The sequence below is a fragment of the Schistocerca americana genome, chromosome 7 (assembly GCF_021461395.2).
Source record: "Schistocerca americana isolate TAMUIC-IGC-003095 chromosome 7, iqSchAmer2.1, whole genome shotgun sequence".
In the NCBI taxonomy this organism is placed as follows: domain Eukaryota; kingdom Metazoa; phylum Arthropoda; class Insecta; order Orthoptera; family Acrididae; genus Schistocerca; species Schistocerca americana.
Genome location: NC_060125.1, coordinates 125,833,333 through 125,848,108, shown reverse-complemented (window position 1 = coordinate 125,848,108; position 14,776 = coordinate 125,833,333). Strand labels below are relative to the sequence as shown.

The window sequence follows — 14,776 nt, the reverse complement described above, 5'->3', positions numbered from 1 at the left end:
GCTATTTACAATTTGTATAGAAACCAAATGGCAGTTATAAGAGTTGAGGGGCATGAAAGGGAAGCAGTGGTTGGGAAGGGAGTGAGACAGGGTTGTAGCCTCTCCCCGATGTTATTCAATCTGTATATTCAGCAAGCAGTGAAGTAAACAAAAGAAAATTTCGGAGTAGGCATTAAAATCCATGGAGAAGAAATAAAAACTTTGAGGTTCACCGATGACATTGTAATTCTGTCAGAGACAGCAAAGGACTTGGAAGAGCAGTTGAATGGAATGGATAGTGTCTTGAAAGGAGGATATAAGATGAAAATCAACAAAAGCAAAACGAGGATAATGGAATGTAGTCGAATTAAGTCGGGTGATGCTGAGGGTATTAGATTATGAAATGAGACACTTAAAGTAGTAAAGGAGTTTTGCTATTTGGGGAGCAAAATAACTGATGATGGTCGGAGAGGATATAAGATGTAGACTGGCAATGGGAAGGAAAGCGTTTCTGAAGAAGAGAAATTTGTTAACATCGAGTATAGATTTAAGTGTCAGGAAGTCGTTTCTGAAAGTATTTGTATGGAGTGCAGCCATGTATGGAAGTGAAACATGGACGATAAATAGTTTAGACAAGAAGAGAATAGAAGCTTTTGAAAGATGGTGCTACAGAAGAATGCTGAAGATTAGATGGGTAGATCATACAACTAATGAGGAGGTATTAAATAGGATTGGGGAAAAGAGAAGTTTGTGGCACAACTTGACTAGAAGAAGGGACCGGTTGGTAGGACATGTTCTGAGCCATCAAGGGATCACAAATTTAGCATTGGAGGGCAGCGTGGAGGGTAAAAATCATAGAGGGAGACCAAGAGATGAATACACCAAGCTGATTCAGAAGGATGTAGGTTGCAGTAGGTACTGGGAGATGAAGAAGCTTGCACAGGATAGAGTAGCATGGAGAGCTGCATCAAACCAGTCTCAGGACTGAAGACCACCACCACAACAACAACAACAACAACAACAACTGTAACACTACCTCCTCTGTACTCACTTTTGCCACTACACTTTTATTGGATTGCCTTGCGGTATAGTGTGATTCATCACTCCAAATCTCACATTTCCAGCCATCCACTGTCCAGAGGCATCGCTCTTAACACCACCTCAAGCATCACTTAGTACTAATGATAAAAATGTATGACCTATGAGGAGCTGCTCAACCACTGTATCCCATTCTTTTTAATTCCCTGCACACAGTCATCATACTAGCTGGACAGCTAGTGGCCCTATGCAACTCACTGATTTCATGTGATTTTTTACAACTGTCGTCTGCAGTCCTCACTACATGAGGACTGTCTGGTCTTGGTTTAACTATAGTTGTTCCTTCATGTCACCACTTCACAATCACATCACCATCAGTCAGCCTGGGCAGTTTTAGAGAAGTTAAAATATTCTTGATGGATTTATTAGTCAGATGACATCAAATTATTAGTCCACATTCGATGGCACCGTACTCTCCTGACTGACCCATTTTGCTGTTACTGCTTCTCTATTGGCAACAAAATACCCCCCAGCTGCTTTTGCACTGGTGGGTCTACCTGTCAGGACATCTATTGGTCATTTCTGCATTGTGTAGGAGTGACCAGATACTTGTGATCAAGTAGTGTACAGCAATCACTACATCTAATACAGCACACTATTCTCCAAGGAAACTACCCACTGGTTTCACAGTTTGTCTGAAGTGATGGTATAAATGAGTTAAAAGCTTTCCTCTCTTGACTTTGTCTTAATAAATCCCTTTTATGTGAATGACGGCCCTGTCTAAGCACAATTTTAGATTACATTTAGTGGCTATAAAACAGACAAAGCTGTGTAGCAATACTTTTTATGCTTCATCAAACTGCACATACATTCTTCCAATATTAGTATGATCTCTGTTGAACAATATGAAGATTTTTTCATACTCCAGAAAATCTGTTTTATTCACTTGTGTAAATATATATACATATACATGTCACTTTACAATTATTTACAGTCTAAATAACAAGGCTTACAATAAACAGTACAATAACAAATGCAAGAAGCAATGTAGCAAATCTCCAATATTTGTTGAGTGTGTGAAGCAAAAAGCATCAGTGAAAAGATGGTTAAAAATACTGTGGGAAGAATTTTATCAAAATGTTGTTTGTAGAACCACCGGTCTGTGAAACAACATGCGTCATCCTCAAACTCTTTGATAGAGTTTGGTCGTTCGTTGTACACATTTTTAATATCTCGAGGACTCATGGAAGTAGAAAAATAGAAAGTATGTTTATAAAATAGTTTGTTCCCATAACAGCTTCCACAGTTTCTACATATAACTATATGCCCAAAACATTATTTTCAGTTATATTTTTTAAAGCATAAATTTGCACTCTCAATGGCAGTGACATTTCTTGACAAGTGTGGCTGCTGTTGTATATGCCATACACATAATCCTCAGACCTCTGGCTTCCATCATAAAGAGCTTGTAAAATGTCTATGGTCTTGACAATGTGTTGGATGCAAGTACATTTGTAGGTGAAAGTTGAGCTGGATTGATTTTTTTTTTTTTTTTTTTTTTTTGGTAAGGGTCATTCAGGCTTTCTGCAGATACAGCTGTAACTATAGGTACCCCACTATTTTGCTTACCTTGAGTAAAAACAAAAAAAACTGATTTTTAAGCTCCTGGCTTGGACTGGGTAGCAATTACAATTGTGTTGAGTTGGGGCAGTCTCAGTCATTTTGTTTTGCAAAATTTGCCACTACTACAATGACCTGTAAAAGTGTACCTAACAGCTGCAAAACTCTTTGATAGTCAGTTAACAGACAGAAAATGTGCATATATTTCAACAATATTAGATATGGCTCCTATTCTTAAATGAAAAGTATATTTTTGTTAGTATTCTTAAAAAATCCACAACAATGCATTAATATATTTATGCTAAGTTACAGTGCATGTGCTTATGGTGAAAAGTGTCACTGATGAAGTCTGGATTTGTAAATTATTATTGTCTTATGGTATGTGCTCTAATGCTGTCATGATGTATTTAAGTTACACAGTATGGCTGGAAATGTTAAGTACCCCAGTCCATATAATTTCCTGATTGGCTGATGCAATAACACAGTACTGCGTGAACAGCTTTAGTGGCAGGAATTCATATAAAACTGACTGTTTGGAATTGTTCTGCATATTTTTTCATTTGATGTCTATCTGGAATCTGTTGTTAAGAACTAGGATTCACATTCTAATCCTACTGAATATGAATTGCAATGTGATTATGTATGCGTAGATGCATAAGTGCATAAGTGCATAATTATACCCAGTATATCTGTGTGTGTGTGTTTGTGTGTGTGTGTGTGTGTGTGTGTGTGTGTGTGTGTGTGTGTGAGAGAGAGAGAGAGAGAGAGAGAGAGAGAGAGAGAGAGAGAGAGAGAGAGAGAGAGAGAGAGAGAGAGAGAGAGTGAGTTTTAGCGCTTAGAACATGGTGGTCAGGGAAACTGAATTTTCGGAATGCACGAACCATCATACAATACAACCTGCCCCAAAACTACTGTAAAAATAAGAAAAATATACAAAAACTTCTATTCAAAAATCCTGGAATACTTTAAGCATACAGTCACCAGTTTACAAAAACAGTCAATTAAGCTTTCACATTCATCCACAGTTTTTAACTTTCACCTAGAAATCATTCACAAACACAAAAAAGGAAAAAAGAAACAGCAACATCCCGGCATTTTTCGTACAGATTCAAGTCTTCTGACCACCGTGGTAAAGCAGAGTAGGTTCTGTTTAAGTAACTGAAAGTGTGTGAAACGTGTCAGTATTCCATTAGGTATTTAATACAAAGGAAGACTGTAATGTTTTTCAAAATGAAAATTAAGCAATCACACTTTCAAATTCAGTGTGAATAATAAAACTGGAACAGTAAATCACAAGCGTAGTAACTGCACAAACAGTTCCCTGTTATTCCCTGTAGTCTTCAAATGATAGAGTATGAAATATTACGCCGGGATGGTATACTGGTGCATACATAGGAACTCTGGAAGCCTCAAGCCATGGTCAGAGTACCAGCACCCATTCCAAATCCCACCCCTTTAGGTCCAAACTTCCTTCCATAGCACCCACGGCAATAGATATCTCCATCAGGGCCATCATTGAGGTTGGTCGAATCAAGAGAACGACGACACTCGCCGCAGCTGAAGCAACGCCGATGCCAAATCTGTAAAAAACATTCCTTATTAAGCTTTACCAGTAAACATTAACAGTAATAATCACAATTTTTCAGTAATGGAAAGTAATTGTAGAGTGTAAATAATTTAGGAGCATAGGTAACAACTCACTGCATAGTAGAAGTGTGAAATCACTGACAGGCACTTAAATGAGATTGAAAATTTGCTAGCTTTTGGACAAGCCCCACACCACACCCTCACAGACCCCTAAACCTTTCTCCAGCCCTAAGAACCAACTACAAAGAAGCATGCTGTTCACCACCCACAATCATCCAGGACTCAAACAGCTAAACCATATCCTTGCCAGTGTTTTGACTATTTATCATCATGCACAAAAATGAGGAACAGGTACCCACAATCTGTCCCACCCCTCTACCGTGTGTCCAGTCTATGAGATACCTCAGTATGTCCTCATGCCACCCTTGCTTCCAACCCCTTGTACATGGGTCTCAACCCTGTGGAAGATGCAGCTGCACGGCCTGTCCAGTACACCCACCCGGCACACCTTACTCAAGTTCCTCTAAAGGGTTCTACTATTCCATCAAATGTGGGCCACCTGTGATAGCAGCCATGTCATATACTAGCTCTGCTCCAATTTCAGCACAGCATTTTATGTGAATGTGACCACCAATCGGCTGGCTAGCCACCAAGTGAATGGCTTAAATTGTGGCCAAGAGTGAAGTTCACAACCCAGGGGCATAAAACGCTACTGGGTGCACCAGGTGCAATTTAAATGCCTGCTTCACAACCCATTCCACCTGATTCCCCCCCACAGACTCACCCCCTTCTTTATTATGTAGATAGGAGTTATCCATGTGACACACCCTTCTTTACTGCAGTCCTTTCCATCTGTCTCTGCTGGCCCCTGATCCCCCCCCCCCCCCCCCCCAAAGTTCCTAACTTCTTTCCATCTGCACCCTCTCCTTCCTCTCTTCTGTTATGCCCTCCCAATCTTATCGTCATTGTGTGCTGCACAGACTCACTTGTGTCAGTGCCCATGTTGCATTTCTATCCTGTGGACCTACTGACAGCCTCCAAGCTGTCAGCTACCCTTCCCCAGCCGTCCCTCTCGGCACCTCTGTCCTGCCCTCTCCACTCCACCCAGCACATAGTCACATCACAAGCAAGCTGCAGGAGCTGTACAAAGTGTGCATGTGCATGTGCATATGTGTGTGTGTGTGTGTGTGTGTGTGTGTGTGTGTGTGACAAAGAAAAAGATAGATAGATAGATAGCGAGAGAGAGAGAGAGAGAGAGAGAGAGAGAGAGAGAGAGAGAGAGAGAGAGAGAGAGGGAGAGAGAGAGAGAGAGAGAGAGAGGGGTGGAGAGGGGCGGGGACTCTCGATGATTCATGCCTCTACTATTTGGTGATTTGATTTTTTACCTTTGCTCATAAATAACAATTTTTTGCTTAGCTATAAAAATTTGGATTAGGAATTAAAAGTTCAGTGAGAAGAAATTTAAACTTTGACATTTGCTGATGACATTGTTATTCTGTCAGATAGCTAAGAACTTAGCAGAGTATTTGAACAGGATAGACAGTGTCTTGTGCGGCAGATATACAACGAACATCAAAAAATGCAAAACTATGATAATGGAATGTAGTTAATTTAAATCAGGTGATGCTAAGGGAATCAGTTAAGGAAAGATACACTTAAAGTAGTAGATGAGTTTTGCTATTTGGGTAGCAAAATAACTGATGATGGCTGAAGTTGAGAGAATATGATATGTGGACTGGCAATGGCATGAAAAGCATTCATGAAGAGAAATTTGGTAATACTGAACACAGATTTAAGTGTTAAGAAGTCTTTTCTGAAGGTGTAAGTCTGGAGTGTAGCCATGTATGGAAGTGAAACACGGACAATAAACAGTTTAGACAAAAAGAGAATAGAAGCTTTTGAAATGTGGTGCTACAGCTACAGAAGAATACTCAAGATTTGATAGGTTGATCATGCAACTAATGAGGGTGTACTGAATAGAATTTGGGAGACAAGAAATTTGTGCACAACTTGATTAAAAGAAGGCATCAGTTGATAGGACATATTCTGAGACATCAAGGGATCACCAATGTAGTATTGGAGGGAAGTGTGGGGGGTAAAAATCATAGAGGCAGATCAACAGATGAATACAGTAAGGAGATTCAGAAAGATGTTGGTTGCAGCAGTTATTTGGAGATGAAGAGTAGCATGGACAGCTGCATCAAACCAATCTTCAGGCTGAAGACCACAACAACAACAGCAACAACAACATCTTGCATTCAGCTTACAAATTAAGGAGGGGTATCTACTTATAAACTGCAGACACACGAATGACTGGCTCAGGGCCACTAGACACACAAATTAAAGATCGTGATTGAGTCTCTAGCTTTTTTTAAGTTTCTTCATTAGGAAAAAGGAACTACAAGAAATATGGCAGGAAAAGGTGAGATTTGAGGGAAACACTCAGAAGTAGTAATGCACAACCAGCCCAGATTCAAATCTAACCTTCTAGTGAAGAACTATCAATAGTTCAACTATGGCCACTAAATTCTAAATAAATTGTAGGCTTGTGTGGAACTGGACTGAGGCGAAGTAATCATTTACATTGCCTGACAAAAGAAATGAAGCAGTCAGAAGAGATGATGCAAGTTTGTACATGTATGCACCATCTGCAGGTATGTAAATGATTAGAGTTGCAATTTTCTCCGACAGGTAGAATGGTCACCAGCGTGCATTAATATTGTTCATGTTTACTGTTCTTAGCAGGCCTGACAGGGTATATAAGGGGCGCGAACAGCTTCAGATGTCGAATGCCAATTGTGAAGGACCTGAACATCCTGTGTACTTGTGTGAGACAGTATTAATACTAATTGAGAGAGTTTAAAAGTGGTGTAATTGTAGGTCTCCATTTAGATGGCTGGCCAAATTGTGCAATATCCAGATATGTAGAGGATTTGGATGTGAGTGTGACTGAATGTTGGAACTGCACGGGAACTTGAGGGCTGACATACTCATCATCAAGGTTCTGGTCGACCACATGTAATCATCGCAAGGGAGGATATTCTTCATATATGTGCCTGCAGTTTGAGAACAAGTAATGGACTCCCTGTAATATTCTGTGTGATCCCACACCATTTGTCAGAGACCAGCAGCAGTCGGGCTACAGAATTACTGCCCCATGTGCAGCCTGCCATTAACAACACAGCACAAATGGCTGGATTTGGAGTGATGGCATACCAGGAAGCACGGACTGCTGGTGAATGGTTCAGCAAAGAATAGTCGTTCTATATTACCTCAGATGACCACGTTAGTAAGCATGCAGTGACCTGGGGAGAAGGTCAAATTTTTCTAATGTTTTGGAGAGGCATAGCAGTCTTACTCTCGGCATCAAGGTAGCCACTGGGTATGACTTAAGGTCATAGCTAGTAAGGATTGAGGGAACTGTGATAGTACAATGGTACATCATGGTCCTGCTGTGTCCTCCTGCGCTACCCCACAATACTGTGGTGCAATTTTTTAACAGGACAATGTGTGTCCACACATAGCATGTCTTCATGAACTGTTTGCAAGATGTTCAGGTACTCCAGTTCTGTTCCCATTGGTTCTCAACTCAGTTTCAGTGCCAGTGTACAGGATATTGTGGACCACTTACAGCAGTTGTGGACCAGCTTGCCTGAGGTGAAGATACAAAGTCTTTACAACATCCACCCAAATCAGATTGGTGCATGCATCCAGGCTGGAGGAACTGCAGTGTCATACAGGTAAGTGAGCTCACACTGACAAGTTCCTTGTAAATTTGACTTGATTTTGTAATCACTGAAGTAACATCATATACCCCCTACACCCATGAAGTGTCATGTCATTTCCTCCTCCCCTTCTTTGTGATTCACTTTTTTCGTCAGGCAGTGTATATCATATGCTATGAAATTTTGGTCAAAGTAAATAGAATATTTGATATTATACTTACTCTGTTTTTACTAATCATCTGTTCAGCAGCAAACACAGCATAGCCACATCTCGGACAGCCTTTCCCTTCAGCTGCTTTAGGTCCAGATGTTGGTTTGGCATCAAAGCTAAAAATAATTACACATAATGAAATTCATAGCAAAACATTATTTTACAAAAATCCTGGTTAGCTAAATCATTCAAAATTTCTGGACTGTAAGGTAGAAAAGTTGCCCAGAACCAAAGGTCAAGAAAGATGCAAAAAGAGAGAATAACAAGAAAATTACCACTGAGATCAAATGAGCAACAGCTGGAATGTCATTGTCAATCTTCTGTTGTCTGTGGTATTTGAGAAGATGCCTTGAAAATATTTCCCTCTTAATCCTGGCAATGTTCCATTATCCTTCTTTCAAGAATTTCATGTTTCCCAAAGTTAATGAAACTGTCAGTTTTTTTGTTAGTATTGTAAATTTGTTACCTTTTAAACAGCCTACATCTTTTATTTTTATTTGGCTATAAATGTTGGGAATGAAGGTGTTTTGTGGTTTGGAAAAATGCAAGCTATGTATAAATATTTGGTTGTTGCCTTGCATTCAGTTAGCTACCCACAATTATATCCATGTATTTCTGAGATTATGAATGCAGATAAAACTTAAAGATGTCAGTATTATTAATCAGCTTGTTGTCTACAGATATGTTTTTCCTGTAGAACAATAACACTGCTACTGTTTGAAATTATATTTGTCATTTATTATCTGTAAACACCAATTGTCAAACAAATGGCTGAACATAGCCAAAATTATTTCATTTTGTAATGGACATACTTTTTAATTTGAACCCAAGAAAAGAACGTCTTTAAAAGCAAACAAATTTGAAAGAAATATACACCATTCTCATGTTATGTTAACTGGGGACCAAGAAACGACGGAGAGGCTCCGTCCCTGCCACAGCTGCAGTGGTCTGCAACCCCACGATGACTATCGCAATCCACTTCACCCCTCCACCACCCCACACCGAACCCAGGGTTATTGTGCAGTTTGGCCCCCGGTAGACCCCCAGGGAATGTCTCACACCAGATGAGTGTAACCCATATGTTTCTGTGGTAGAGTAATGGTGGTGTACGCGTACGTGGAGAACTTGTTTGCACACCAATCGCTGACATAGTGTAGCTTAGGCGGAATAAGGGAAACCAGCCCACATTCGCTGAGGCACATGGAAAACCACCTAAAAACCATCCACAGACTGGCCGGCTCACTGGACCTCGCCACGAATCCGCTGGGCAGATTCGTGCCGGGGATCGGCGCTCCTTCCCGACTGGAAAGCCGTGTGTTAGACCGCACGGCCAACCGGGCGGGCCACCATTCTCATAAGTAAAACAACAAATTATTATCTAAAAAAGAAGAAAAGGGAGAACTCTAAAATTCTCTATTTTTTGTCACAAGAGCATCATTTGGACAAGTGTACCTGAGTCTGAAAAAAATATATAAAGCAGTTCTATCGCAAACACATTGTCTTTCATGACTTAGAATCATTGTTTGTTCTACTTCTTTATACTGTAGGACTTTGTCAAGATACTTATTTTGCAATCTGTCAACTAAGTTGGTGATCAATGACACTTAACCTGTTGAAATTGTGCCTTTAATTTGTTACCAAGGTCTGATACAAGCTTCATTGTTGAAAATGATATTGAATGCATTTATTATTCATATTTCCAACAGAGAAAATGTGAGAGAAGACTTTAAATATCATTCACTAGCTCAAGTTATTTCATATCACTGTGCTGTTGAAACAAATTTGTGATTACTTTATAGTTGCTACTTTAGACAGTTACACCAATTGTGTTTACTGTGGCAATTTTATTCCTGCAATTGTTACATCTGAGATAATGAGGCAATAAAATACACAATGAACACTGATGGGTCCAAGACAACATATTTTTATCTTCCTTTTGTGTCTCGTATATGAGTATTAAATGAAGTGACACAATGGTTAAGACAGAGGATTTAATTTTTTAAACAATGGGCTACATGATGTTCATTTTTGGACTAAACACATTTCTTATGATTCTCTTTTGAAGTGTAAGTACCAACATCTCATTCATCTGCACAGTTCTAAAATTCTACAAATATAGACTAGATGATGCATGACATGAGCGGTGACTTACTATGGTGTTGTAATTTCTCCATCGGACACCAGTGTCGGTGCATGACCGTAGCCAAAGCCCTTAGGACCAAATTTCTTTCCATAACAAGCTCTGCAATAGATTTCTCGATCTGGTCCATCACATGCCAGTACAGAGTCCAGAGGTCGATGGCAAGCATTACAGTTGAAACATTTCTTGTGCCACATCTGTTAGGAGAAATAAATTTATCTCTATAGGACTATTTAAACACCCGAAAATAAAATCATTTTTCTCAAGTCTGTACATCTGTTATTGATAGAATTTTAGCATTTCTCCAGCCTACACATGTTTCTTAAGGAAAGAATATGTCATTCTTTCTGTTGTGTACAAAAAATGGATATCATTTAATCCATTGGTATATATTATGAAATTAGCATAGTTTTAGAAAATATAGATAACTGTGTAACTCAAAGAAGAGAATGCATGCTAACTGAACAGAATATACTAGTTGGAGGATACGTTCCATCTCTGATCAGTCACTTCCAAGGTGCATGCATAAGGATCTTTGTGGTGTGTCAGCTTTTAGAGATGAATTGTTTCATTGTAATTATGCTCTTCCTGCACAAAGTAGTGTTTTTATGAAGCATAACAATGATAAATAAAAATGAGGAAAAGCATAGCAGTACAAAGACTTAATTAGCTTTGAGCTATTACTCTTTATGCACACACTTTACGAAAATGACCACAGAGTCACTCAAACACCTACAGGTCAGTTCTTTGGGTATCACTGTGGCTGTTCGTAAGAAAATATGAATTTGAAGAGTAGTAACTTAAAAGCTTCTAGGCATCAACATCTGGTTGCTTTTCCTGATTTTAATTTATTATTCCCATCCAGGCATTCATGTCATTGAAGTGAAAAGAGAGAGAGATCGTTTATGTACTGCTGCCAAAATCTGAGAAATTTGAGTGGCAGAGAGATTGATTCTGCAGTCATTTTAGCAGGTGCTATAGGCAGACTACCATTTTCTATCAAATCTTAAATTAATAAATTCTTCAATGGTTTACCCTTCACTCGCACTCAACAAACAAAATCTCTGTAAAACACCAGGGCCCAGACAAATAAAATTCAAAATTTTACTGTAAGTTATACAGATAGATTATGAAATTGGAAAATAAATTTCTGGCCTTTAAACCAACTTAATGTATCATACAGATTGTTCAAAATTAGCCTTTTCACAAACAGAAGTCTCCAAAGATAAAAAGGTGGCAGACAAGAAGCCGGAACATGGCTTTTGTCTTCACTCTTCTCTTTTATTTTTAAAGAAATTTGTGGTATATATTTCTAAATAGATGGGGCTCAGTATCACCTTCTATATTGTAATAAGACTTTTTCTCTCTGAAATTGTTAACAACAACCACCCAAAACTGAGTTCCCAAAAAAGAAACTTCCTCTAGCAGCATTCAAGAAGTAATTATTTTCTGGTGTCTTGGTCATGAGAAAGGGGTTGAGTTGCCACTTTTGAAAGTGCTAGAGTTCTTCAGCAAATATTGACTGTATGTCTCTTGGTACTCAATTAAGGGAATAACATTCCAACTAAATTAGCAATTTTCTTTTCAAAAGAACATTAATAAGTCTTCCTGGTTGGACACAGTAAAACTGAGGTGATTGACATGGCATGCCAGTAAAGGAAATCTTAGGATTTGGGTTCAAACTGCAGTTTATCCTGAGATTTTTCTAGCATTTAATATGAGTTTCACTGATTCAGAATCTTGTGTATGTCTAAAAAATGGCAACATGTTCTATGGTTGAGACTGCAAGTATCAATTTTGCTCATCACTTCCATCTGCCCTTAATACACACTTTGATGTTCAAATCAACCTCCAGTTTGATGATAGCTTAACCTCTTCTTTGTTGTTACTTTATTTATTTTTTTCTCTCATACATTTACTCAGTTTTGCTAATTTACTCCTTATCCATAACTATCAGTGTCCATTTTTCAATTACGTGCTTTCATCAGCATTTCATTTTAATATTAATGACAGTACTATTTTACATCTGATAATAGAGATTATTTGCTTTTAAGCAATTTTACTAGCATGCTGTCTAATACTCTTTGAATAACTGATAGGGGTAAACATTGCACAATTAACACAATTTGTTAGTATCCTCCTTCCTGTTGTTGAACCTGACAATGGGAACAGAACTGACACTCCACAAATGAATCCTTGTTTCTTGGAACTCTGAAGGAGACACTTCTTCAGTGCCACACTCCTGCCCAGTTCCCAAAATTTCTGTCCCTCTCCTAGCTCTCTGGCACCCTTCCTTGACCCCTGCCTTCCACTCTGCTTCCTTCCCATCCCCACTACCTTGTTGCTCTTATTCATTCTCTCTGATACCACCCTCACTGTAGTCAGATTTCAGCACAATGACACTGAAAATGGAAGTGTACATATGTTCGTGTCTCTGTTTGATAACTCTGAACAAGGAAACACTGATATACAATAATAAAACATCTCATAGAATTAGAAAGTCAAAACATCTTGAAGAGGCAAGGGATCCCAGTAACATTCAGAACAAACAACACAGTTAAAAAAAAGGCTAAGACCAGACAAAAGAACCCCAGACAAATTCAGCAATGCTGGAATATACCAACTTACATGTATCTCCTGTCAAGCCAAATACATAGGACATAGAAGCACAAATTCCTGAAAGTGGTACACAGAGCACAAGAGAGCTCTAAAGAGTGACAGCACATATTCCACTTCCACAGAACTCCTAATGAACAAAAACAATAACCCCACTAATATAGAAAGTGATCTACAAATTCTGAAATGCAATAACAGTTTATACCAACACCTAACAATACAAGAAAATTATTACATACAAAAGGCTATAGTCGGAGGGAAAAATGTAATAATCACAAACACAACACTTTACAATAACATACTATTTACTATTCTGAGAGAACTGACGCTTGAAACAGAACAGAAAACTCCCCCATCACACAGAGAGGCATATATAAGGGGCAGAAGTCATTAGAACTCTCGTTACAATTTTCATAGCCTTCTTACAACATGCGATACATTTCTTGCGACACATGCGAACAGCAAGATCGTGTAATGTTTTGGATTATGAACGAAATGCAAAAGTTATGTTTTTTTTGTGTATAAAAGTAGTGGCATACTGTCAAATGAACGTGAGCACATAAAAACTGTGTAACAACCTAGTACACACCAAAACTGTATCCACAACACTACTGCAATCCAAAGTGTATAACACTGACATACATAAGTTCACTTTCTTGTATTTGTTTACTAAAAGTCACTCTCAAAGTTGCAGACGACATGACGTATGCCGAGAAAAGGGGCAACAGAAAATTACAGAAAATATGTCTCAGACAGTGACAACAATTTTAAAACCATGCTGTGATGTACAGTAAATAATGTATTATGAAAGTATCTGCAGAAAAAAACAGACACTACACATGTAATAATGTTTTACAATGTTGTATAATTATGTTATTTCTGCATGTTTTAGAATTAAAGAACCCACTGATGATGGTGATATTTGTTGCTGAAACTAGTTTGGGGTCTAAATAAATAACAAAATTGTTTTGCATTGAGGTGGACCCACAATTCGCATATTGTTGTTATTGCTAATACTTGGTTTAAGATTCACAAAAGAAGGTTGTGTAACTGACCAGAACTTATTGCTTATTAACTGTAGATTAAAACTGAAGAAATTGGAAAAAGGTCGGAAATTAATGAGATGGGACCTGGATATGCTGAAAGATAGAAGTACTCAAGGTACCCTCCGCCACACACCGTTAGGTGGCTTGCGGAGTATAGATGTAGAAAGAACCAGGGGTTGCTGAGAGTTTCAGAGAGAGCATTAGACAATGGTTGACTAGAACATGGGAAAGGAATACAGTAAAAGTCACATGGGTAGCTGTAAGAGATGAAATAGGGAAGGCAGTGGAGGATCAAATAGGTAAAAATACAAGGTCTAGTAGAAATCCTTGGGTAACACAAGAGATATTAAATTTAACTGATGAAAGGAGAAAATATAAAAATGCAGCAAATGAAGCAGGCAAAACAGAATACAAACATTTAAAATATCATATTGACAGGAAGTGTAAAATGGCTCAGGAGGGATGGTTAGAGGACAAATGTAAGGATTTAAAAACATGTTTCACTAGGTGAAAGATAGACATCACAATAAGAAAACTAAGGTGGCCTTTGGGGAATAGAGAATAGCTCTATGAATTTCGAGAGCTCAGATAGGAGACCAGTCCTGAGCAAGGAAGGGAAAGCTGGAAGGTGGAAGGGGTATACAGAGGTTGAAACAAACTTGAAGGCAGTATTATAGAAAGGGAAGTGGACATAGATGAAAATGAGATGGGAGATATGATAATGAGAGAAGAATTTCATATAGCTCTGAAAGATCTAAGATGAAACAAGGCCCTAGGAGTAGACGATATTCTGTCTGAACTACTGGCAGCCTTG

General features: G+C 38.6%; 1 protein-coding gene across 4 annotated transcripts in view; it reads right to left on the bottom strand.

Moving 5' to 3' along the window:
* Window positions 1-1,929: 1,929 nt before the first annotated feature.
* LOC124622496 (muscle LIM protein Mlp84B-like) overlaps window positions 1,930-14,776 on the bottom strand; it is a 56,518-nt gene continuing 43,671 nt past the window's right edge. For all 4 annotated transcript variants that reach the window (XM_047148213.1, XM_047148210.1, XM_047148212.1 and 1 more), the window contains exons 10-12: window positions 10,313-10,497; window positions 8,171-8,276; window positions 1,930-4,217 (exon numbers count right to left, since the gene is read on the bottom strand). In XM_047148213.1, the coding sequence (XP_047004169.1) occupies window positions 4,047-4,217; window positions 8,171-8,276; window positions 10,313-10,497 (462 nt within the window). In that variant the 3' untranslated portion in view covers window positions 1,930-4,046. The remainder of the gene's footprint in view (window positions 4,218-8,170; window positions 8,277-10,312; window positions 10,498-14,776) is intronic.